The 26,372-nt window shown below is 41.8% G+C and overlaps 1 protein-coding gene and 2 long non-coding RNA genes across 5 annotated transcripts in view; 2 read left to right on the plus strand and 1 right to left on the minus strand.

The window, feature by feature from the left end:
• Positions 1-26,372, plus strand: part of LOC127601184 (uncharacterized) — a 130,698-nt gene that overhangs the window by 65,953 nt on the left and 38,373 nt on the right. The gene's annotated exons all lie outside the window — the stretch shown is intronic.
• Positions 2,085-15,564, minus strand: LOC127601182 (uncharacterized). Of its 2 annotated transcripts, none has more exons than XR_007962504.1 (3): positions 15,437-15,564; positions 13,804-13,928; positions 2,085-2,525 (listed from the first exon to the last, which is right to left on the minus strand). It is a non-coding gene; the product is annotated as an uncharacterized LOC127601182 (long non-coding RNA). The 2 variants fall into 2 exon arrangements; XR_007962503.1 differs by lacking the exon at positions 15,437-15,564 and adding an exon at positions 14,401-14,488 and having other exon boundaries at positions 2,357-2,525.
• The window catches only part of si:dkey-246i14.3 (ephrin A4), a 40,493-nt gene continuing 28,717 nt past the window's right edge, over positions 14,597-26,372 (plus strand). Inside the window, exon 1 of one of the 2 annotated variants that reach the window (XM_052066231.1) lies at positions 14,597-15,051. In XM_052066231.1, the coding sequence (XP_051922191.1) occupies positions 14,927-15,051 (125 nt within the window). In that variant the 5' untranslated portion in view covers positions 14,597-14,926. The remainder of the gene's footprint in view (positions 15,052-26,372) is intronic. The other variant, XM_052066230.1, reaches the window with a different exon arrangement.

Here is a 26,372-nt window from a genome sequence, read left to right on the forward strand (position 1 = left end):
ATAGTAATAGTCTGATGGCAAAAAGGTGATTGGCACCCCGATAGGAAATGTATTCTACAAATAAATAAAATGATTTAGGCCCGGGCCTCATTACATTTTAGAAGGGTATACTTCTGCCAAGGCCAAAGTCATAAAATTACTTCTTTTTTTTTTTTGCTGTAAAACGCATCAGTACCAAAACGTAATGGATTCCTCGTTCGTGCTTGCACCTTCTCCACCGAGCAGATTTATTGTAGCCTTTTTACGCCGCTTTTACTCTGCATTAAATGCAATAACGAGGGGGAAATTGTTCTGTCACATGCACAGGGCAGAGAATTGGCTCAATCTAGGAAGGATAACTTGACGATACTGAGGTGCGTTAAATGTGAGCCAGCTGCAAGACTGTAATATGCAACACATGTATGGGCCATATTCCTCAGAGGTACAATGTGTTCGAATGGAAGCAGGCTAACGCCTCAAATTATCCATCCATCCATCTATCCATTTTCCGATCCGCTTTATCCTCACAAAGGTCGCGGGGTGTGCTTTGGGCAGTCGGCGAAGGACACCCTGAACTGGTTTCCAGCCAATCTCAGGGCATACAGAGACAATCAACTATTCACGCTCACACCTAAGGACTACCGGTATTTAGAGTGTTCCATTAACCTCCTACGAAACCTTAGTACCCATAGAAAACCCACGCAGGCACAGGTAGAACATGCAAACTCCCCACAGGAAGGCCGGAGCCGGAATCAAACCCTGCACCTCTGCAATGTGAAGCTGACGCGCTAACCGCTCAACCACCAGGCCGCACTCAAATTATACACACACAAAAAAAAAAAACTGTGGGGGGGGGATGCTCCATGTAAGACAGACAAAAATAATAACTGAGCTTGGACCGAGATGGAAAAAGTCACTTTGACAAATCTAAGATTTATACTTCAGTGCTACTGACTGAGAGAATGACTTTGCTGCAGGGCTCCCAGGGCTCCCCCCACCCCGCACTTTCTCGAATGCTGAATGAAGACCTACTCGAAATATTGCAACAGTGTTTTTGTTTTCCTTTTCACTGCAGTTATGGTAAAAGTCATGGACTAATTTGATGAAAATGTACTGCAACCACTTACTTAGGTTGTTGTTGTATAAAGGCGATTAGAACTTTAGACAAATAAATACAGCCGAGTGTCAGAGGATGAACGGGACCAATTCCGAGAGACCAGTTTGAGCACCACTTTGGTTAAATTGAGAGGAAAAAAATAATAATTCCCATTGGAAATAATGGAAAGTGAATGAATGTGTTGCAGGGTGAACTTGGTAACACCATTTACATTGTAGTGTGTTATGTAACATTTTTACCATTTTGTCCATTTGGAATGGAGTATAAAGTTCAGGTTAGCTGTCAATCGGTTATACAGTATTTAGAACAATATTCCCAAAACATTTCTCCACATCATATTTGATTAGATATTTTAAATTGTCATATTTCTTGTCTGATTGGTTGTGAGATATTAACATGCTTGTACCCTCTTAGAGCGAAGCATCAGCGGTCGATATTTTGTTTCGTTTACTAACTAAATTTTCTTCCTTGTCTTATATCAGGGATGGGCAACTGGCGGCTCACAAGTCACATGTAGCCCCTGACAACACTTTGATTGGCCTCTTGATTCGTTTAAGATTCAAAGAAGATAGCTTTTTTCTTTTTTCACAAACCAAACCATTTTCCCCCCAAAGTATTTATATTCAAAAGATATTTTTCATGAAAAACTGTAGAAATTAAAATATGAAAATAGCCAAAATCAGAACAAATACTGAAAAAAAAAGAAATTGGTGAATATAAGAATCTGTCGCTGCCAAACTCCGAGTATGTCAGAAGGGTGGCTGTAGTTTTAATGTCGTCATACCACCACTAGATAACAAATAAATTACACAACTTGAATAATTCTGATTTTCATCAGATTTGAAATGATAAACTGGAATATATAAACTTCCATAATATTAAAACATTGGGAAAAAATGAGTTGGTTTGCTGTTTAGTCGTTTTGTGCCATCCTTAATTTTTTTTTTTTAATGACAGAAAGACCTTTGTACTGGGGGAATTTTTTTTTTAAACTTGCCAGGCACATTAAATAAAGTCTAACATGTTAGTATGTGGACTTCAGAGGCTCTGGCAGGAAGATAATGTCCCGTCTGGATGGGAGCTTGACTAATGTTTACCATATTCCCCTCTGGCATCAATCTCATACAACTCTTGGCAGGAAAGCAAATATTTCTCCCAGTATCAAGCTGCTTCTTTGATGATTTTTTTTTTGTACTTTAAAAGACAAGTAACACTTGTTGAGGAAACGCTGGAGTCTGCATATTTAGCTTTGAATGCATACGACTGAAAGTCATTACGCTGCTCCTACCCTTTCCAACAGTGGAAGCAGGGACGGGAGCACCACCCTGTGCTCTCTTGATCCCGATGAAGGATTCCTGGTTGCCACCGTAACGGCCGCATGTTGATGTGCAGCCGTGCCGCTGTGCTGCCTCCCATCGTCCTGTAATCCCTGCAGGTGAGGGGGGGGGGGGGGGGGGTGAGATGGATTCCCAAGTATCTGATTGAGTAGCACACAATATGAATAATTGATTGTCAGGTTCCCTGTTCCAGTGAGCACACAGAATGCAGACAGACAAACACACACACACACACACACACACACACACGCAGGCGAGTCACTCAGGCTCTACTAATCCTCCAGGAAATGTAGTACGTGATGCAATTAGCTGCAGAATTGCTAATGTTGTCTGTGTGTCATCCGATCGTTTGTCTCAGTGTGTGTGTGTGTGTGGAGCACTTTCAGCAAGGATATGAATTAAATTCTTTCATAAATGTAAGACTATTGATTAATGTTCAGGGAGTTCCCACCTCTCGCTAAGCTCAACCAAGACATTTCCATCAAAACATGGTAACAGTAGCTTCCTGTGCAAAAGTACTTGGCCATCACTGGTTTTGTTGATTTATTTTATCTTTCTTATATCAGCCTTTTTGGTCTGTAGTGGACTTTCAAGGTCTCAAGATTTTTGCCTTTTATAGTACCAACGCAATGATTTTGCAAAAAAAAAACAAAAATCAAGATGGTCAAAGTGTTGACTTTACAGCTTTAGTTTCAGAGGTTTCCTCCAAATATAGTATTTAGCATTTCCGGATTGGCATCATTTTATGCACAGAACCGCCTTCAAAAGGAGCCAAAGTATTCCACATGATATGAAAAGTATCACTTTCAAAATGATTCATAGTGCACCATGTTATATGCACAGTGCAACGTTCAAAGGATCCAAAGCATACCACATCATTTTTCCAACACGTTGAACTTTGCACTATGTACTCTTCATGAAATGGCTGTAATTCCTACATGGCCAATACAACAATTTTACAAACCACTCTTAACACGGAACTTTAACCTACTTTGCGACCTCACTGCAACTCTCCGCAACCTAAAATCTGTGACATAAATGAAGATTGACAAGTAAAAAGGAGGCCAAAACAAAAAAAGTATACATGTATACAATATGCTGTACTTTTTGCCCTCTTTTTCTTATAAAATAATTATTGAATGTTGTTAGAATGCATCACAATCCGTTTTTGTTTCAACTTGTTAGTAGACAAATCTTTTTTTTACTCCAGATTCATATTGATCCGCCCTCTATGCAGTGACTGTTTTATCGACCGTCTCATCTGTCAGCCGCTAATGTTTCTTGTTTAGTTTTGGGGATTAAATCGACAGATCCGACGACAGCTTCGCAACAGAATGATTGGATTGCAGGATCAACAACGCACATTTGCTCCCGAATTGGAGGCCGGCCAGCCTGCTTCCATCGTCTCTGCTCGGGACTCCCGAAGGCGCGCGGCTTCATTTTTTGTCATGTGGTCAAGTGATGAAGGCCAGGCCAAGTTTCTTTACATCTCTGCCAACTAAACGGGGGTTTACATGAATGCCTTCAATGACATTTCAAGGAACTCAGAGTAACAACTATAAATATAACTGATTAGTAAGGGGAAATTCCTGTCAACCCTCCAGCTATAGATAGATAGATAGATATTTCACAGAGGTGAAGGGTATGTTCCGGCTCCAGCCTCCGTGTGGAGTTTGCATGTTCTCCCCAGGCCTGCATGGCTTTCCTCCGGGTACTCTGATTTCCTCCCACATTCCAAAAACATGCATGGCAGGCTGATTGAACACTCCAAATTGTCCGTAGATGTGAGCGTGGATGGTTGTTCGTGTATGTGTGTCACTTCTTTTGGATATTTAGTTTGACTGATTGCCTCTTGTTGGAAAATTTGGCCTTTTAATAACTCAAGTGTAAAAGGAGGTCACGTGCAGGAATGCGAAAGGCCAGTAAGAAGAAACAAATAAAAAGATCCAATGAAGATTCTTCTTCTCTGGTGCCTTTTCTTTAATCTCGGTGGAACGCTGCGGCGCTTTCATCCGGCTAAATGTTGGAGCCCGAATGGATGTCACTCTGAGCTCCTCTCTGATCTGCGGTGAGGAAAAATACATGTACGCATTCCAACAGAAGTAATGGATGTAGACACAGACGGGGAAAAAATAAAAAATAAAAAAATTCGGAGAAAAGCCTACTGCCACAAAACGACTGACGATGACAGAGGACAATATTTCCTCGAGGGAACTTACAACCGGAAAGCGTAGTGGTTCACGTAGCTGACGAGGGATTGCACCAAGCCCCTGTCATAAAAGCTTCCACAAAAAAATTCTGCCAAATATCTTCTTTTTTTGGGGGGGGCAAGCGATCAAGCATATTGCACACGAAGGGGTTACCTCAACAACAACAAGGATGATGATACTCATTCGCGACTTTATTTTTCTCCGTTTCTTACCCATTTATCACTGTCAACGAATATGCATCCACCCATCCCCATCATATTACAAACAGCAATTTTCGAACGATAAAAGTATTTTCTCATCTCGCATCTTCGCACTTCAGTAGAAGAAACTATTGACCGTCACTGGCATACAACGACAGTGAGCCCAGTTCGAAAAGGAAAGAGGAATAGAGCAAAGATAGCAAGAGACACAGCGGGAGGTTTTTTTTTTCAGCCTTTATTTAGATGGCAATTATTCACATTGGTCATTAGAGTGCCGGATCACTTTCGCTCATTTACTGAAAGACTGCGAGGGCAATCATTAGGAGATATCACTTTCAGCCCCGTCCCCTGATGAGGGGAAAGCGAGGCAGTCGGATAACAGCCTGGAAGTCCACATCCTCCTTCCAGCCATGAGAACATAACTGGCAATTAATAATTCAAATCACGAAACCGTAAACTGGGGTGTCAACATGTGGGAGTTTATATTGTTGCCGTCTCAATGGAGGGGGGAGTATGAAGGGGCTAATTATTTTTCAGAAACTGTGTTGTCGCTGCCGTCTTTGACCACTTCATCAAGTGAAAAGTGCCTGTGAAGTTAATTGGAGCCAATGCGGTTGGATTCTTGTCAGGAAGCAGCGCGTGTCGGTAATGTATTGTTTGCGTGTTACATTTGTGAGCCTGTCAAAGGTGGTGATGAGAGAAAAAAAGTGAGGAGGTGTTTTAATCACACACGCACGCACACGCACACACACACACACACACACACACACACACACACAAGCTTGTGCAACTGTGCATTGATAACTACGAGCAAAAAACATCTTTCAATCATTCATAGATGGGGGGGGGGGCGAGGGAATAAAAATCGTCTGTTTCTTGTATCTCTCAGCCTATAATTTGAAGGTCTTTGGTATGCTTGAACGTCTCCCGGGGGAACAATTACCTCGCATTGAGGCTGCCAAACGGCCATCTGATTGCAAAACATGCCGTAAATTCTGAAAGCAGCAAATGTTTTGACTTAAGAAAATGTAAAAAACATGTTGCTTGTGCGCATAGCACATGTCCTTGCAGATTTGACTGACCCATGGTTTTCAACACAGGACCAAAATTAGAAAACATGATTCTTAAAATATATAATGTAGTGCCAGGTAGTGTCTACATATAGCCAACATGTTTTACACAAACTAAATTTCACACAGTCTAGATTTTGGAACATAAAACGAATGAAACCTTTCTCTTCCGACAATTTGAAGTCCAACTAGCATCACACAAGCAAATCAGTCCACCCATCGTGTGATCAAAAGGGCATCACGTTCCCTAAAACGACAGTTGTAACTCCACTTACGAAATTAATTGGTTCTGGAAGAAATTTCGTAACTCGAAAACTTTAAGTAGAGATGCATTTTCCATGTAAATTTCCTAATCTGTTCCAAGCCCCCACCAAAATTCAGACATACATTAATCCCTCGTATATCGCGGTTAATGGGGGCCAAAACCACCTGTGATAAACGAAAATCCCCGAAGTAGCGACCAAATACATATTTACATATACAGGTAAAAAAATAAAATAATAAAATTAAGTCCGCAAACGGTCCGCGAGAAGCTGCAAAACAGCGAGTCACATAGAGCAACATATACAGTACTGTACTCGATGTATATATATACATACATATATATATATATTTTTTTTTTTACTTTTTTTATGAATACGTTTGAAAAAATCCGCGATGCACTGAAGCCGCGATTAAACAAACCGCGAGGGATTGTTGTCAATGTTTTCTAAAACATAAAAATGCATCAAAATATACAACAAATACATGTTACAACTAGATTATTGCACAATAAATGAAAGTTGTGCAGAATGTAAAAAAAAACAGAATAAAGAATAAAAATTATGGCCATTTAACCTGTAACTGCATCCTCATCGTTTCTTTGCCCTCTTTAGTTCATGTTTTTTTCTCAGAAGTGGTTTTTGCCTGATCCAAGGACGTTTGCTTTTATCGGCTTTTAGCAATCCTTCGAAAATGTCCAAGGCAAACATCACAGCATCGTGAGCGATCACCCGACTGGGAAACACTTTTTCTGGGTGATTCGCATTTCCGTAAAACTATGGAAACGCCTCATGGGCCGCGGAACAAATGATGAGGATAGCAAAGACACATATCGATCTATTTATCTATCTGTACACATAGGGAAGAGGTCCCTCTTAGCCAATGAGATGCCAGGAAGAGGCTCGGTAATAGCCAATGGCAGAGCAGCTATAAGTTTGTTGCGTTCAGGAAACCGAGCTGCAAGGAGCAGCCCATACTACATACATTTACCTTTCGTATCTTGACATTTCTTTGTAAGAAAGTGGCAATATTTTCCCATTGAGGCCGTTTGAAGAAAACACGTTCGTTACTAGAAAAGGTAAAAGTTGCCTTTTATGACGAGATTTATAATTTGCCCCTAAATTGTCATGCGTCTCATGTGTTACCCTCGCCCTCGCCTGCCACAAAATATTCGTGCATGATGAGTGGCGTCACTGTGCATCCTTCGCTTCCCTCCATCACTTTCTGCATCACTCTGTGCGCTCGGTGTGCTTCGTTTCCCCACTCTCTAGCCTCTCCGCGCAAAGTCATTCTAAACACTCCACCCTGAACACCTCAACAATTTATCCTCTCTCCCTCATTCCTGTCCCCTGCTCCGTCCCAGATGGACACTTTGAGATGAACGAGGCTCCGGCTGTGGAATCCTGCCAGCATTGAGTCACTGAAGGTTGTGCCTTGATCTCTAGTTACCACAAGAGCCCGCCTCACTATTCACGCTCCGCTATCTTCGGAAAAAGAAGCAAACTTTCTTCTTAAATGCTTTTAAAAGAAGCCAAGGAGACACAAGAACAGTTTAAACGGTCAAAGTGATGTATAAAGTGTGCCGGCTTTCAACTCCTGATCATTTGAGGAGGTTGCCAAGGGGCTCGCCTGCCTCAGAATAAAGAAAACGCCTCATAAATTAATCTTTTATACCCTTTTGTGTGATTTAGTTGTTTCCCTGCTATACAGAAGATGCCAGCACACAACCTTGTCCATTCATGTAGCTATAGTGAAACACAATCTGTTCACGAAAGCTGGACAGCTTCATATTTTTGCCATAGGAAAAACATGGAAAGAGAAGTGTGCAATCATAAAATATGTACAAACCAAACAAGCGATGTTTGAAAGGACATTTCAATATTTTTTTTAACATTTATGTTCCAGTGTTTGAAAAGTTAAACACTCTTTGATTTTAAACTTTTCAGGAACAGCGGTTACTACAGTGGACAGCTTCTCATGTTATCAAGTTACAGGGTGCATGAAAGGGTTCATGACGAGCAATTTACCAAGGCCCTGTGGGACTTGATGCTGGGTTTGCGATGACAGTAGGTCAACAGTGAAACGTTTCCATTATTAAATACGAGGTACACTGAAAAAACAATGTTGTGTTGAATGTACTCAATTTTATTTCGTCAAGTAGTTGTACGGAATAAAATCATCTGGATCCAGATGCATTTTTAAGTAGTTGTATCGGCTACTTTAAAAGAGTAGTTGTAAGGTCTATTTTAAATGGGTATCCAGATGATTTTATTTTGAAAAGAAGGCATGGGAGCTTGACCAATATGCCTTTCGAACAGTTTCCCCATCTAATAAATGATAAAGATAAGAAGTCCAATGGAAGGTGAAATGGGAAGTCTCAAAGGTGCCTTATGCCATAAGGTGTCAAAGTCAAGGTCCGGGGGCCAGATCTGGCCCACCACATCATTTTCTGTGGCCCGCAAAAGCAAATCAAGCATGTCAAGTTCCATGATGCTTGCTAAAGTCTGAACCAAAATTTCAAATTGTCATCCGTAATCCACAGTAACAGTCATTATTTTTACTTCAGATTTTGAAACTAGCTATTCATCGATTTGTTGTGCACTGTGTATGTAATATGTGGAGGTGATGAAGCATTTATATGGGTTCCCAAAATTCATAACAGCCCTCCAATACAAACCGTAACGACAACGTGGCCTCGGACAAAAACGAGTTTGACACCCCTGCCTTCTGGTGATATTGATTTTTAGAGACCAAAGTGAAGAAAAAAAGACAAAGAAAGAGGAATGACGGGGAGCACAGTTGACACTGATCAGCGCAGGAGAATAAAAAGAACAAGACGCCGTTTCCAATGGCATCGCACACTTGTATTCAGTTGGGGCTACTTACATGGTCAATAGTGATGGATGACACAAGCTATCAATAATGAATAAAAATGTACTGTACTGTAGAAGACACCTTTTTTGCTCCATCTACAAATATGTACCATGCCTCCAAAACAAAAACAAAAAACAGCCTCTTAACATGCAAAAAAAACATGCATTAAAAAAAAACGTAGTACGTAGCATAAATACACAACTGTCTTTTTTTTTTAATGCGGGCAAATCTAAGAAGCAAGAAATGGGGGGGAGGATTCATCGGGGAGAGGTAATACAGTGTGTAAAAAAAAAAAGCATTCAATAAACATGTCACCATAGCAACCTAGATGTAATTTGCTTGGTGAGGAAGAAGGGGAGCGATGGAAATTGAGGGAGAGTGATGGAGGAAAGGGAATAGAAAAGTATTTACCATCGCTGCTTGAGTCAAGAGGTGTAATTAGGGGTTAGAGAGAGACGGGGACAGACTGACGTAGAGAACACAATGCTTTTTTTTTTTAACATACAAAATGAGTAATTGTGATGACCATCTCATCAAAGTGCCACAATGGCAAATGAGTGGCAAGAATAAAAAGGCAGACCGAGAAAAGTAACAACAACAACAACAAAAGCGAGTCCACCCAAGACACCAAATGAAGGACTATCAAGAGAAATTTAGTGGGAGTGGAAGAAAAATCAAATGAAGGGATGAAGCCATTCATCGGGGCGCAGAGGAGTGATTGTGTGATTTAAACATGCATATGGCCCATCAAGAAAGGCAGAGGCCAAAAATAGCTGGATTATTGGGGCGGGGGGGGGGGGCATGTGTGCGACAGGCTCAAAGATATACTGTAGAGTGTGTGTGTGCGTGTGTGTGAGAGTGAATGTAGTTGATTAGTGCCCCTTGCAATTGACTTGGTGTCAGCCTGTATAAGTGGAGATAAGAGCATGAAGAGGCTACTGACACTGCTGTACAAGAGCAATGGATTGGAGGCAATGGAGGGAAGTAGGGTCATCAAGACTGAGGGGGTGGGGGGAATGAAACAAGAAAAATGGTCCACTTCATCTTGTGAACATTCCTCCGAGTGCAAGCAGAGGACGGGAAGTCCCAAAATGTCTACAGATGGACGGCAAACTTGAGTCATCAAGAGTCAAACTTGGACAGATGACTGAAAGGTAATCAAGTGTTTGCGCTGAGGAAAATCTGATCAGCGTGAGATCAACAGGGAAATATGATGCTGGAACGCGTCAGGGCAATCATTTGAAAAACCTGATTGATGTCAGCCATTTTGAGTTAGCTATCATTCAAAGCAGACATGTTCTTCCTGGGACTATTGGAAAATGTCATAGTGACATTAAGCGTGCTTGTTTTATTGTGGTCGCAACTGGACAAAATGATGTCAACGTAGCTGTCGAACATTGGACATGAGTGACCTTCAGCCATTTTTTTTTTGGAGTCAGTCCAAAAATCAATCACGTTCTTACTTTGGCATTGTGAGAATTGTTTTAATGTAGCTGGTTGAAAACTAACTGGTAGCACATTGAGGCGAGGGAATTGTACCAGACTAATGCCAAGGAAGCAGGACATCCTATTGTTCGAAGCGCTATCCTGGGGAGGAACTAAAGGTTGGAAATGACTGCCGCCAATGTATGATGGTGACGAATGTCAGAAGCAATAGTTGGGGCTACTCCAAAACTAGCTGAAGAAAGAGTCTCTTTCACCAAGTATCAGCAGCAGATGTGCAGTCGCAACAACGTGTGCCAATTTTGTCAAATGGGGAGGGTGTCACCACATGCCAAACCCACAGTACAACAAAACAGCAGCTCAAAGGAGTAACAACCGAGAGGCAAGTAAAGCACACATACGATGACTATGAGAAAACACCTTGTCTAAATTTTCCGACTGACATGTAATTACCACAACTATATACAAATGTGCTGCAAAGCGTGCAAGTCACCATTCAAACCGGGGACACAACGGCAGAGCGCAGGGGGAGGTGCCTGGGTGGATATTTTAGTGTCAGATTCTTTTTCAAAATTTGTAGACTTCTAGAACAAATATTGTAAAATGTAAAAAAAAAAAAAAAAAGGTTTGAAAATCCTGAAGTGTTGACAACAAAATTTGCAACCCAGCTACCACTGGCACTTTACATCACACAAATCAAACTGTTGCCGTCTTCCACAAGAAGACACATTTATTTAGTTAAGAACGACAACATGCCGAGTTTTAAAAATGCATGCCGCAAAGTAGAAATGTCACGAGGCCACAAAAAACACCATGAACACTTTCGTAACACCAGAACGAAAACATGGCAAGACGGCAGCTTTGAAAAAAAAAAAAGAATCATAAAATGTTCCATCCTAATGAGTCACTCAGACAGAACACGCATGCTGAATGATCCCTCGCCAGGAAGTGATGGAAACCATATTTGACCATTGAGAAGATCAATGAAAGCCAAAATCAGGAAAAATGACGGATGGACAGCGTGGAGGATGAGAATAATTATTTTGGAAGCGGTACAGAGGAATGACAAGTCTAAAATGAAGCGGAAAGTAAATAGTGTATTAAAGAGAGACAAGTAGATGCTGCACATTTGGACTTGAGCTGGGGCCAGAATGGGAAAATCAGCATGCGGGGGGAAATTAAAAAAAAAAAAATCAGCTTTGCTATCAAGTCGCTCTCAATTTAGTTCAGCACTCCCATGAGGTAAATAACACCACTTTTTCCAGAACGGGTTGACTCAGAATAAAAAAAATAACCATCATTTTCATCTGTACCAGGAAACAATGACGAGGACCCAAAGTTGGAGATGTCCTTCAGTTTGCCCCCCCCCCCACCCCCACACTGCCCTTTTGGCCTCACCCTCTGCACGCCCCTGGATGGTTCACTTGGGTCACGTTCAGCTCCATCGCTCTGGTGTGCAATGGGCCTCAAACTTGAAAACCTCTTCAAGTTTAGTAGTCCATGGCCCAAAGTCTACTGGGATAGGCTCCAATCATGCGTAACCTTGGATAGCGGGAGAAAATGAATCGATGGAAGCTTTTCAATTTTGAGCCCACTTTTCAGTCTCTTACAAGTAGGAGTATGCATTTTTATAAGTCACCTTCCCAAATTAGTTAAGGGGCTCTGGAACACAACATAAAAACAGGCTTTTGCTCAAAAGGTATTAATATTTTATACTTTTTTTTTTTTTTGGACAGATAAACTTGAAGAATGAGCAGACGAGCATTGACTTGTGCCTCCATGTGCGTATTCTGCAATTAACAACAATGCAATGCAGTGCGTGCAATTGCGACCTCCTGGCATCCTCCACAACGTTGTGGTTCAACGGATCAGTCACGGCCAAAAAAGAGCCCTCGTGGAGCCTTTTCTTCCACTGTGGACCTCACTGCATTTGCTGAGGGAGCGCTTGCTCGCCGGCGGCGACAAATTAGCCACATCGGAGCACTGAGGCATCATGGGAAATTAATGATCTCCAGGAAGTGAGCTAATGAGTCCACGGGCACACACACGAATGAGATGAGATAAAGCAACAGGAGGAGAAGGCTAATAAAATGCTATCCATCGATGAGCGATAGAAGTGCTATAACACACACACACACAGAGTGGGAGAATTCAATAATTAGAGAGGACCACCGGTGGCTTTCACGTACCGAGGTGCAGTGATTACAGTACTGTCCTTACACCGTCCCCTGAGGGTGTGTGAAAAGCAAGGAATTAACACTTATCTCGCATAAACACACCCACAACAAATGAGGCGAGTGCAGATAACGTAGGGGAGGGGGGGCATTGGTGTGGGTCAGTTGTGTTTGACCAGCTTGTGTGGTGGGTACCTGAGCGCACCATTTGCTAATCGAGGTGTATTTAGTTAGAGGGAGCAAGGGTGGGGAGACACTTTCCTATTAGTGGCCACTTCATTTTTTGTGAAGTCCTCAAGAGAGCCAAGCTGAATTTATTGGATTTGGAAGTAACTTTTCCTCTGGTGTTTTATTTATTTTTAGAACTGCATATGGAGGGCCGACTCAACTGCTGGATTGGGCATCAAATGGCCCATGGGCAGTCAGTTACACACCCCTAAGTGTAAGACCAGGTGTTTGTATTTTTTTTTTCAAGGAGCTTTTTTGGTTCAAAGATGTGTTTTTTTTACAACTAACTCAACCAGCACTGCAGCAAAACAGGTGTTACCATTACCAAGGAAGGCAAATTTAAGACTTTTTATGGACATTAGTGGTGTGGATAACTGCAATCTATCCAAGTAAATACAGTATCGCCAATATTGATGCGGATACAATGAATGCAGTAAGTAAATTGGCTGGATTACGAAATAGCAAAATCTTCAGAGCAGGGGTGTCAAAGTCATTTTTGTCGCGGGCCACATTATAATTATTGATTCCCTTGGAGGCCTGTGATGACTGAAATTATATAAAGAAGTCAAGAACAACGTTTTAGTCAACGATTGTTTAAGTACCTGTTATGAGAGGTTTGGTAACAAGAAAATGCTGACAATATGTCACCGATTCATTTTATGTGAAAATTTGACATTTTGGCACAGATTTTAGCAAGCATAATGGAAGTTGTTGTCTTTGATTTGCTTTTGCGGGCCACTTAAAATGATGTGGCGGGCCTTGCGTTTGACACCTGTGGTGTAGAGCTAGCATATCGTGCCAAGGCCTTGGTATGATTTTCGGCCAAGGCCACAAATGGCCAGTGGCCCTCTGAAAAATATGAACTTATGCTAAGGATGACTGAAATATTATGTTCACAACTATTATTCACCTTAATGTTGTCTGCCAACGTGAAAGGCCTCTTCCAGGAAACTCTGCCTCTGGCAAGGATGTCTTCGTGATTTCTGACTTCCTCTCTCCATTTCCTCAGCTCATTGTTTTCTGACAGGTCATTTCCTACATATTTGAATACATTTGTTTTGAATAAAATTGCAGCAGTGGACACAGGAGAAAAACTGAATTCAAGCAACCATCACAATCAGTAATGCTTCAACGATAAAATAATGATTTATTCGAATAGAAATAATTGAGGCATCACTATATGATTTTAGAAGACAGAAAAAAATTGATTTGTAAAATTACTCTTATTTAAAAGTAGAACCAAACAACTCAATGAGATAAATTATTACAAAAACACATTTTTAAACGAATAAATAATTTTTAAATCAACCACTTCCAAACTAACGCAACAAATATTACGGGACTTTTCCTGGTGCGCACACCTGAAACTAATCTGCAACACACAAGAAGATGTTGATTTCCACTTCTGTGGCCTTTTGAAGACGTATTTAAGGGTTACATGTCATTTTGAGCTGCGGTACATACCCTGAATGAGAAGTTTAGAGTTTAAACGATGTGGTTTATTTACCTGGCAATAATTGTCACCACTGATAGGAACGAGAGGAGAAGGGCGACAACCTCTGCTGTGTGTCTACACCAGACGGCGCACGTCACTCGCAATTGTCTCTGTGGCCTGACCACACCCTTGTGTCCTGATTGGCTCAAAGTTTTACCAACCCCGCCCCTTTTAACCTTAGCGGCTCCACCCTCCCCCGCCTCCCCAGCGCAATCACTTCTGAGCCAAAGCCTCCTTCCTCTGTCCCATCCCCACAATCTTCACCTTTTTTACTTTTTGCTATTTAAGGAAGCGAGCTGGTGCGAAAATGACGATTTTGGATAAACTGGCAACAACTCCTCAGTTTGGAGGCACGAAACTTCCGAGCATTCAGTGACTATCTCAAGTCACCTTTGGCAGAATGACGCACGTTCACTATTAACTGATCAAGTTGTTCGGTTTCCTCACCTGTTTTGTGTGTGCGTTTGTTTGGGTTTTTTGGGGGGTTTTTTACACTTCTCAAGTGCTGCGTGCGTGGCCCCGGCGAGACGTGCGCGTGATGGGTTCCCTCATTTGGACCCCGGCCACCCTCCCTGCTTGGAAAAACACTATTTTACTTTTAAACATCATCTCAGCCGTCGTGAGCAAAAGACACGCAGTGTACTGGAATTCCACCAACACCAGGTAACTCAATTCCTGCTTATTTTTATGCATAGGCTTTTAATCATTTTGCAGAGTGTTGCCTGTAAGGTGCAACTATCTGTCATCAGTTTCGCACAAGCCTGGCTGGTCTGAGCTTGCACTCTTGCTCAACAACCCACAGAATAGCTCAATAAATGAGTCAGTCGAAGGAATCTCTGCCATGCAGCACACCTCTTACTCGCCTCCTACCTGTGCAATGTTCATTTTTAACCTGACAATAATAATGGAGTCTTCCAGAAATTATTAATTTGTGTATGTTTACTATTTTTTTCCCCTCAACTGTGTGCACAAATGGAAAGTGGAGGTTGTGACTGTGCACGTGTGTGTGTGGGGTGATGGACCATTCCCAATTCCAAACTTGGCTCACCTGCTGATCCAGGTGCACCTCGCAAACATAATTAAAGGGTGCATGTGGGGGAGGGGAGGGGACGGCACGGTGGACAACCGGTTAGCATGCTGGCCTCACAGTGCAGAGGTGCAGAGTTCGATTCCGGCTTTCCTGTGTGGAGTTTGCATGCTGTGTGGGTTTTCTCCAGATACTCTGGTTTCCTCCCAGATTCCAAAAACATGCATGGCGGATTAATGGAGCACTCTGAATTGTCCCTTGGTGTGAGTGTGAGCGCGGATGGTTGTTCGTCTCTGTGTGCCCTGTGATTGGCTAGCAACTGGTTCAGGGTGTACTCCGCCTACTGCCCGAAGACAGCTGGGATAGGCCGCAGCACACCCGCGACCCTCGAAAGGATAAGCGGAATAGAAAACTGATGGGTGGATGGATGCAAGTGGGGGACCTACAGGTGGAAGTAGGGCTGTTGTTCTGAAATAACACTGAGCCTTCATTGCATATGTATAGTAGGTCAATTTGGCAGTCACGCTTGAGATTAGTGGTGTGCGTGTACAAGTGGGGGCACATTTGCTCAACGGAACGTCTGTTTTGTTTAAATTTGTGTCATAAAAAGTCATGGAAAGAGAAATAGAACTGTTGTCAATAGAATTATAGATATAGAATTATAATTATCATAACTTTGTGATTAGTATGCAAGTATACACCCCCCCCCCCCCCCCCCCCAAAAAAATCTAAAGCACTTATCTTAACTCATTCACTCCCAAAGACGTTTGTACTGGTACTGAACGAGTTAACTGGGGCAAGAGGCAGCCGACCTGTGCTGATCACCAGTCAATCCGTTGATTTAAAAAATAAAATCTTTAAAAAAAAATTTTAAGCAATTTTTCCCACATGTTTGAAAGATATTGTTATGGTGAATTTAACTTTGTGGCCATCGTTTCTAAAGTTGTTTGTGGCGTACTCCTCATCACCAAAAGAACACCAAACCTAGAGTAACGCATAATGGTGGCAGCACAGTGCTTTGGGGCATTTTTTTTCTTCAGTTGGAACTTGGGGATAATTATTTGAAGAGTTTCAAATACCTGTCGGCGTTGGCACAAAATTGTCAGATTTCTGCGAGAATGCAAAGAAAAATCAGGAAACACTTGCGAGAACGTCTGAGCTGTATTGGAGGCAATTTAAGTGTTGACAGGTGTCTGCTGACTTCAGTTTAGCATGAATTAGAATGTGGTTGGTTAATTTTGGGTGTGTACACTTGTGTCGCATCAGCTGCTTATTTTTACTTCTCTTGGAAATATTAGCATTTTAATTTCCATGACGTTGAAAAGGTTATTGATCAAGTTAATGGTGGGAAAAAAAAGTTATGTCTCTCACGTGTGTTGCTTTCCTACGTCACAATTAAATTTAATTCAGGTTTATCGACCATCGCTGGCATTCAAAAAAATAAATTAAAATCCCTCAGAAAAAGTCAAGACAGAGGTCTGCTATGTTTTGGTTGAAGTTGTACAAACCTTTGGGGCATTTGAATTGCTTCCAATATGGTGGAGTTTAGTGTAATTGGAAGCGATGTGGCACTGCGAGGCTTGAGGACCTCTTTGGACCCATGTGATTCTGACATGAATGGTCAGAGGTTTTTTGGCAGGCACAAAATCACAGTGCCATCATACAGAAGGCCAACAACCCTCCCGTGGTGCTGGTGGCTCATTCCCAGTGACCCTGCTCTCTCCTCGCTCCCCGAGTTAAAAGCAGGGTTCACCAGCTCTCGTTTTTTTCCTCTCTTCACTCTTCATTACCGTCCTATTTACAGCCCACCCCGACCCTCTTCACCCACCTCCTATATGCCATTTTCATCCTTCACAGCTCCGTCCTGCCCACTGATGGATGTATGACCTGTGATTAGTTGTGCTTCTATCACCCCCCCCCCCCCCACCCCGATATCCTATTTTCAAGAAACTTCCAACCAAGCTGAGGAAGAGTTCAGGTCCGCTTCATCATGAGTGTCAGGGAAGCATTGAGGGAACATGAGGCCACGAACCAACTCTACTGATGCTTAACATGTATGCTGTTCAACGTACACTCAAATTGTATTTTAAAGAGGAAGTCAAGTCAAAAAAACATCTTTAAAATATATCCTATGCGTTAATCACAAAAAAACGCTTCCAAGGTCTTCACATGCGCAAAGTTGACAAATATTGGCAAATATCATCGCAGGAGGGCAATGGGGGGAGAAAAAGATGTTAATTTTTGTTTGACATGACCAAAGATATTTTAATCGTAAATGGACGTAAATGTTTGATTAAAAATTCACTGCCGTCATGCAGTTTCTTTCGACAACAAACCAGTGGAAAATGTATCTAGTGCGCCTCTGGTGGTTGCAGCCAAGTACTGCACGCCATTCTTTCAGTTCATTCCACAATCAATTAATTCCGCATCATCAACTAAATTCTTAACGATTAGCTAAGCAATTTTTCCATGCCCTTTCTTACTATACACATGATTTTTAAAAGTCATTGCCTGCAATTTAGTCAGCTCTGACCTTCCCATGCTTACACTCAGTTTTTTTTTGTGTGTCTTTAATTAATTATTTGGAATACCGCTACATTAATAAAATGTTATTTCAGTTGTAAAGATGCATTGCGGAGGGAGTTGATGCAAAGTAATTAGTTCACCGCGGAGTGCATTTTAGTGGGGAATATGCATTCTATAAAGTATAATAGCTATGCCCGCAGGCAACAATTAAAAAGAGAGAGGGGGGAAAAAAAAGATGCTTTACACACTTAATATTGAAGGCAGGCACAGGAGCCACTGCAGTCTCTTTAAACACGTGATGGAAAACTTTGGCCGTCACTGTCCGGATTTATGGTTTTAATGAAGCACAGGCATCCAAGTGGGGAGATGCTTTAAAGTGACGCATGTTTGAGCCCGCCCCCACCACCCCCCTTGATTGAAATATTGGAGCTGGGAAACGGTGAGACTCGGCGTCGGCCTCCTTTTTTTATTTCTTTATTTTTACGATTTAATGAACGAGGTTTACGAGCGTTGTCGATTTTATCGCCGCTTTTTCTCTTACGCTGATTGTTCCTTTATTAGAAGAGAGATTATTTTCCGACTTCCTGGAGCAGTTAAAGGTTAGGATAATATTATAAGGCCAGTGTTATGGAAGTGGTCCGTAGCGGTTTGTATTTTTTGGTTCAAGCAAGGTGATGAACAAATTCGTCTCCCCCACGACTAACCCTTGGTGTCACCTGAACTGCTACTTGTCTTCAAATCCCCCTCCTGCCCAGGTCCTGCTCTTAAAGCTTCGGATCAGCAGCTTCCTAATTGGAGACAAAAGCGTTCTTCCGAGGGAGAATACGTGCCAAAGTCTTGCACCTCATTTTCCTCCTCCCTCGTCTCCTGCCTTGACAGCAAACTTGGGCCCACAGTCGAGGAGGCTGCTCCTGTTTCTTTATTGAAAATCACACCTCATTAGCCTTCCAGTGTCTAATTAAATGCGTAAACGCATGCATCATTTCCCTTCCTGTGTGAGTGAGCCGCTTTAAATACCAAACTAAATCACATCCTGTACGTACGTGCAAAGAAGGGCTGTGCTGCTGTCGCATATTATCCGAGGGGGGGGGTTGACCTTTCGAGATTTATATACATGACGCACACCTGCTGAGTCTAATGTGATCCAATGATGATAGATGGACACCGTCAGATGGATTCATTTCACAATATGATCATTTTGGTTCAGTTGCATTGAAGTATTTTAGAATTCAAATCAAACGGGGAGAATATAGTGCCCTGTAATGCTAAAATTGCTTTAAATAACGCACACAGCCTTGTTCAAATGCCAGGTTTTTGTCAATCAAAAAAATATATATTTTGAGATTTATTTATTTCCCAACCCCCAGCATCAATGCGGTCGATAACCTGTGCAACTCAACGAGGGACGCAAATGAAATCTTTTGAAGAAAATGAAACCTGAAACACAAGTCTGCTGGAATTGACTCATTACATTATGATGATAATAGCACCATTTAAAGTGCCACTGATGAACCATGTAGAAAAAAAACAAACAAACGGCAACAAAAAACATTCTAGTAGGCTTTTCCGATCCATTTATTTGCATCCAAGCAGAAGCTGGTTGCCTTTGTGCCAACACTGACTGCTGTTTGGTGGTGCTGTTCATTTTTTCCCCTCTACCCTGACAAGGCCCTCAGTTTTCATATTAGGTTGTTTTTTTGGGGGGGAGCGTGGGGGGTTCAATCAAGCGTCTTTGTCGTAGTCATATTAAGGTGGTAAAAGTTTTAGAATGATTTATTTTGGTCTTTTTTTTTTTTACATCACAAAAACCAGACATTTGAACACGGTTGTGTCAACTGTTTGTATTCACTTTACATTTTTCTTTACTCAAGGGTCTGACTGCGAGCTCATCCTGTGTGTGTGTGTGTGTGTTTGCGCGCGTGCATGCAAATGAGTCTTTTTCGACGATTACATCACAGGCTGTGTGAGTGTAAATGTCTTTATTCCCCTGGTAAATGATTAATACAGAACCTGGATGAACTATAATAGAGATACCTACGATGAGCGAATTACGACTTTACTCCCAGTCTTCCTTAGCCCAGTCCCTCAATACACATGCGCACTCAGTCTCTCTCTCTCTCTCTCACACACACACACACACACAAACAGAGTTGCATCCATGCTTTATTGTGGCCGTCCCTGAAATGCATTTCAGCCAACCCGATGGTGCATCTTATCTGTCTTTGCTAAATGTGCCTGGTATGTTTTGTGGTTGCCGCACTCAATGCGTTATCTGTGCTGGCACACCGTGGGTGGTTGAGCTTTGGGGAAAACAAAGACGAGATCTGATTGTAGTGGTTTGTGTTGCATTGTCTTGGTCTGCAAATTGAGGCCACCTCTGCATGTGGCCCGCCGGACGAGAGATGGGAGTGTGATTACAGTTTGGAATGAAGGGAGGCTGTTGTTGTTGTTGTTGTTGTTCAGGACACCGTATTTTGTTGCAATTACATTTTATCTTGTATATTGTCGACCGTCCAATTATTGTTTTAGTAGTCACCGAAAAATCGGCTAGTGACTCCTATCACAACGTCCAATCAGGACATGAACAAATGCAAGTCCTTGATTAAAGAATACATGCTGAGTTTATTAAATCCCTCGTCCCGGAAAAAGAGGATGTCGGGTCACCCCAAGGTAGAGGTTGGTCTTAATCTTTGGCCTTGGTAGAGGTTCTGCTCTCGACTGAGCGCCATAGTGGTAGTCTTCAGGCTTGTTGTCACAGGGTGTGATAGTGACACTGGATTTGAGTGTGCGTGAAAACAAACACCTTCCCTTGGTGCCATTGTTGCGTGCCTAAATCAAGATCAACAAATGGCTGTGGCAGCATCTCACCTATCTAGGTCATTGTCTTGTTTCAGCTCGTTAAGGTGTGACTAAAGAATTAAGAGAAGGGAGAGTCTTGGCAAGGTTTTGATTCTCTTGGATTGCAGATTGCGCAATGACATCTCCTCCTGCCAATTTCTTGTGCTTCCCCCACTCCCCACCCTTCTGCCTTCTACTGAAGCAAATTATTACATTTGGCCGGAATGTTAGGATTCCTATTTCATTGAACAAATAATTGCCAAATAATTGCTGCAATTGAAGCAGAAAAACTAGACTTGTTACGGGGGTATAATAGGAAAGGTTGTGTGTGTCAAAAGAGATGATAGTTACTGTCAAGCTTACCGAAACGAAAATCAAAAGCCCTTTACAAATGAAACTGGGCATACATCGACATGTAAAAGTATTTTTTTCTTCCATACATCAAACTGGAGTACCGGTAAATCATCTCTTCATTCAAGGCAAATGAATCACTCTAGTCAGATTGTAGTTTCTGTGTTGATATGTTAACCTTGTAGGCCACTCTTCGTGGCTGACTTACGGCAGAGCATCACGTAATTTATTTCTAGTTCAGGTTGTGTTTTACTGAGTTGGTTTTTCTCTCCAGAGTCCGGCCGCTTCCTATTTTGCTGTTCATTCTCCTCTTTAACGCAGTTCTAGCCAAACATCTGCGAAAAGTGGACTCAATTACTCAAGCGCTTTTAATTCTGGCGTTAAATGTGCTCACCGTGTAATTCTTAGGTTAGCTTAGCAATTAGCATGGCCTCTCCACTTGTCAGAATAATGCTCATCAGGATTGTAGCTTATTCGCCACCACCAAAGTGCTAATTACTGACTTTGGTGCGACTCAGCAACGTGTCCAGCTGCAGCAGTTGCCATCTGAAACTCTTTGCTAGCTAGCTGGTGGAGCGTATGTAGTGGTAACTTGTACCTCAACTTACGGCTACCTACGGTGCGTGACGTGAGCGACGCAGCTCAGTGGAGCTTTATAGCAATTGACAAGATTTGCTACGCGGTATAGTCGATTTTGAATCATTCAATGAGGTGCAACAATGCGAATATTTTGAGCCTTGAAATGCACTATTTGCTCCAACCTAGTTTAATACTTTTTTAAGAAGTGCAGTATGACATCAGCAATAGGAAGCTACATCCACGCTATGAAAAATCAGCTTGAGACATGCTCTGTAAATCCAGCCCGAGTAGGCACCTCCGTGTGGCTTTCACGGCACTGTTTGTGTGCGACGGGGCGGGCGTAAGAGGAGGTTGTGATTGAGTTCCGTTTGTGAGCATTCATTCATTGCACACACAATGAGGCACCATTGTTAGATGGGTGACACCGGCCGCATATTCCTTTCCGGCTAACACGAGTGCAATTAGGATTTGGCGCGCGAATACGGAAACGCAATCAAGTGCGGCTCTGATGTAACATGGCTCTATGTTTTGAGCCATCGTGTGTTTGTGTGTATGTGTGGGTTTTTAATTTTTTTCCCCCCCTTAAGAATTTTCACTCCGTCACGCTTGTGCCTCGTTGGCTGGGCTCAGAGGTCCTGTCGAAAAGCGACCCAGGACATTTTTCCGAGACAGAAATTAAATTAGTATCGACCCAGGCACAGCGCAAAAGTGTCGCAGGGACCAGAATGATTTTACCACACTGAGACTTGTTTGCCATCATGCTTGTGTCGGAGTGCTCTGATGGAGAAAAAAATATTGCATACTGTCAAACATGTTGGTGTTTTTACAGTTACACTTTGGACTAAACATCACATTACACAATCAAACGTGGTTTTCTCCCATATGGAAGTAAAATCTTAAATACAATACTAAATGCAACGATGAGTTTACTTGGAAGTCACATTTTCCTGTCACGGCCTCTGTCAACTGAAATGGTCATAAAGTCTTAGTTTGTGGATATTCGCATTTTTGCATACACTGACCATTTCTTCAGGTATACGTGCACAAGCCAATGCAAGATTTCTTTTTTCCAAAATGAAGACAAAATAGCTTTCATGATATAAAATCTGTTTTTGCTTTGTTTTTGGTGATGGTGTCTTTTTTTATTTTTTTTTTAAATGGCATGCGTCTTCGGAATATGTGCAAGTATTGCATGTTTGACACACAGCAAATTTTTCCAGGTGCACTCAATAATACTTTCATTTATCAGTCATGAACAGCATTATCTCCAGATCAATCACATGACCGATATCAAGGAATACAAACCTGGTTCGTGTGAACTTACCAGGAAACAATTTGCAAATGTTCTTATCGAGTCAGAGCAGTGACACTCTGCTCTACACTCCATTCCAATGCAAAACCACACCCGCCCCGCACGTACGAGTACACACAGGTGGGGGCTCTGCACACGGTGGAGAAAGATGGCAAATGCGATAAGGACTGTAGGGAAGAAGTCAACAAATTTCATGTGCCCAAACGGGCTCGAGAGGGCCCCTGGGAGGGGCAACGCGACGATGAGGTGAGAGCCAAAGAGGCAAGAAAGGATGTCAGCCGCCATTATTTTCACTGTCAGCAACGGGCGTAGGGAGTAGACCCCTCTGCCCCACTCCTGCAACACACACACACACACACACACACACACACACTGCTCATCTAAAGGCGTGGCACTAAGATGTGCTTAGCCAATGGCACCATTGTTCTGGCTAAACGCACGCACTCTGACAATAGAGGGAAGTAAGGTGCATGTGACACTACCTGGTCTTTGTATACCAATATTTTTCGCTGAAAGTATAATTGATAGTTGGTCGAGCGGCCTTCTACACGATCAAAGCGTTGAATCAGGTGTGTTGGAACAGGGTAACGTACAGTATAAAACGAGCTGGATCGGAGCTCAGTCTTGTAGTGCGTTTTATTTTGCCACATTTGCTGGGAAAAACAAATTGACGAAACTATTTTTTTAAACAAAAAAACAATCGGGCTGTCCATTATTCTGCATACCTAAACCAGGGCTCATCAACGTGTTGCACGCGGGCACCACGTAGACCCCAAGGGTCACATAGGCTGCTCCAAAAATAGCTGATTGTGATTTCCCAGGAATGTCATCAAAGTAATCATTTGAAAATGTAAACGCTTTCTGAGAGTTCGAGGAATAAAGTTTTGCATATTATTATTTTTATCTCTTGCCTAATTATTGTGAGGAAAGCCTGATCGGTCTTCACTTGAATGAATAGGAATTCTTAATCAAATACCATATTTTCCACACTAAAATACACACCTAAAAGCCTTCCATTTTCTTAAAAGCTCACAGCGCGCCTTAAAATCCGATGCACCTTGCGTGTGGTGATTACGGTAATATTTCGACCCCAAAATGGCTCCTTGCTATAGACATGCTTACATCGCAGAGTTCAAACTTAAGGCTATCGGTTATGCGGTTGAACACGGAAATAGAGCAGCGGCAAGAGAGTTCAACGTTAACGAGTCAATGGTATAACTTGCTTTATTAAATAGGTTTTACTGACATCTGATCGTTCTGTTGGCATTTCCTTGAGTGTAGCCCCATCTAGTGGATGCATTGTAGATTGCATCTTATAACGTGGTACGCCCAATGTATGAAAAAAAATTACATTGTTTTAAAAATCCACTTTTTTTCCAGGACTGCTAATCAAACATGCTGCACAAAATAATTGCTGTATAAATACCTCATCCTGAAATGTTCCCGTCTTAAAGGGAATAGGAAGAAATTTCTGTATATTTGTGAATCATGTTCGAGTGCATTTCCCAAGCATGTCTTTTTACTTCTTTATTGTTTTTCATTTTTTCATTTTTTCATTTTTTCAAGGTGCCATCCAAAGTCGGCACGCGTTTGTTGTCTGAGCAAAGTGCCACCGTTTGTAATTGACGGTGTTTCGAGCAGCGGCTGTATTTTTTAACAGGGAAAATAGCCTTGTGCCAACTCGGCGGCAAAAGAACTCATGAATCTCATTGCTCCTCTATTCAACTGAAAATGGACTCCTCGTACGCCACATGCTTCCAAAACTACAAAAGCATACTGTATGTGTGCGTGTGCGTCATACTAAAAATACATCCAATGACAAGGAACACAAGATCCACTTCACCTCGTGTTGCATTTAGAGCAAGATCCCTCAACATGATTTTTCAGGTCCTTTTTTTTCGATACAATTATTTTTTTTTCTCCTCAGAGTAGATTTCCAGTGGCAAAAAAAATATGCATACACACATAGTGAGCCTTCCGTGTTAATCTTGTAATTTTGGGTCATCATGGTTCATTACTTAAAGAAGCAGCCAGTCATCTTTAATCACATAATCCCGCTTTAGCGCTACGTGGGGCGGGTGTCTGCATGGCTCCCCTTGACCCGCACAGTTTCCTTCCTCAATGCTTTGACAACCCCCCCCCCCTCCCCCCGTCCTGTCCACTATTGTGTCGCAAGCCTCCATCAGTTTTGGAAGTGCATTGGCCATTTATCGATGCTCAGAGGCGGAGAATAGCATCGCGCTTGTGCGACAAAATGTAGCATTTAACCTCAAAATATGAGCTCCGACATCATTTTTCTGCTGGTACGCTGGCTTGTAATGAGGTGAATGGCATGTCTATTGTTGCCATGGTGACGGTGAATCACCTATTTTTCGAGGTCCCACCTGCCAGGACCCCTTCATTTTGACCAGCTGAGACCATGTTTAGCCGTGAAAATGCAATGTTTTGCCATCATTTCAAACCCGCCAAGGTCTCGGTTAGCCTTTGCCAGGGATTTTATCTGGTTGCTGATCATCTATAAAATACTGAAATCCATTGTTTTGCTTCCAGGAATGTTGTTGGTTTTATGGATAAATTTATTTATAACATTTTCATTCAAGTTTGAGATGAATGAAGACTCTTGTACCATTTTTAAATTATGTATTATTTTTTGTTTGTTCACTTCTGTATACGTTTCCTTTTTTTTAATTTATCAAGTCAATACGGTAAAAAATGTGTCTTAAATATCTTTTTAATTATACAATTGAACAAAATGATTACAACCTAATCGCGGCCCCATTACTGCTTTTGCACACGTTATAGCATTATGGGATGTTACATACTTGATAAGGAATACTAACCCTGCCGGCCCAGTGACGCACTGTAAAAATGTTGACAAAAAAAAGAAATGTGTGGACAAATCCCATTTTTATTTTTTAAGTGCTCCGTAGGCTTTTATAAAGCAGCAAACTTTATAATTTAACCATATTTAATTTGAGTGAAGAAGGTACATGGTTTCTCCCAGCTAGTCAGTGAATCAAGGTCATAATGATGACATTCCGAAAAATGAATTAATGGAGTAGAAGAGAGGGTGTAAAATGCCAATTTGGCATTTTTCGAAAGAGAAATCGTTGAAATTCCGATCAAAAATGTAAAGAAATTCAGATTCTTTTTTTTTTTTTTTTTACAAAATGGACATTTTAAATATATAAATTGTAAATGTGAAAAAATACATGTAAATGTTTAAAAAAAACTACAAATAAATAAGTCTTTTTTTTTCAATTGTCATTGCTTGAAATCATCCAACATGTTGCCCAAAAAATCTTTGTTCCTGTACGGCATCAACTCTACTATCGGTGTGTCACGGGGCCG

The sequence above is a fragment of the Hippocampus zosterae genome, chromosome 5 (genome assembly GCF_025434085.1).
Source record: "Hippocampus zosterae strain Florida chromosome 5, ASM2543408v3, whole genome shotgun sequence".
Classification (NCBI taxonomy): Eukaryota; Metazoa; Chordata; class Actinopteri; order Syngnathiformes; family Syngnathidae; genus Hippocampus; species Hippocampus zosterae.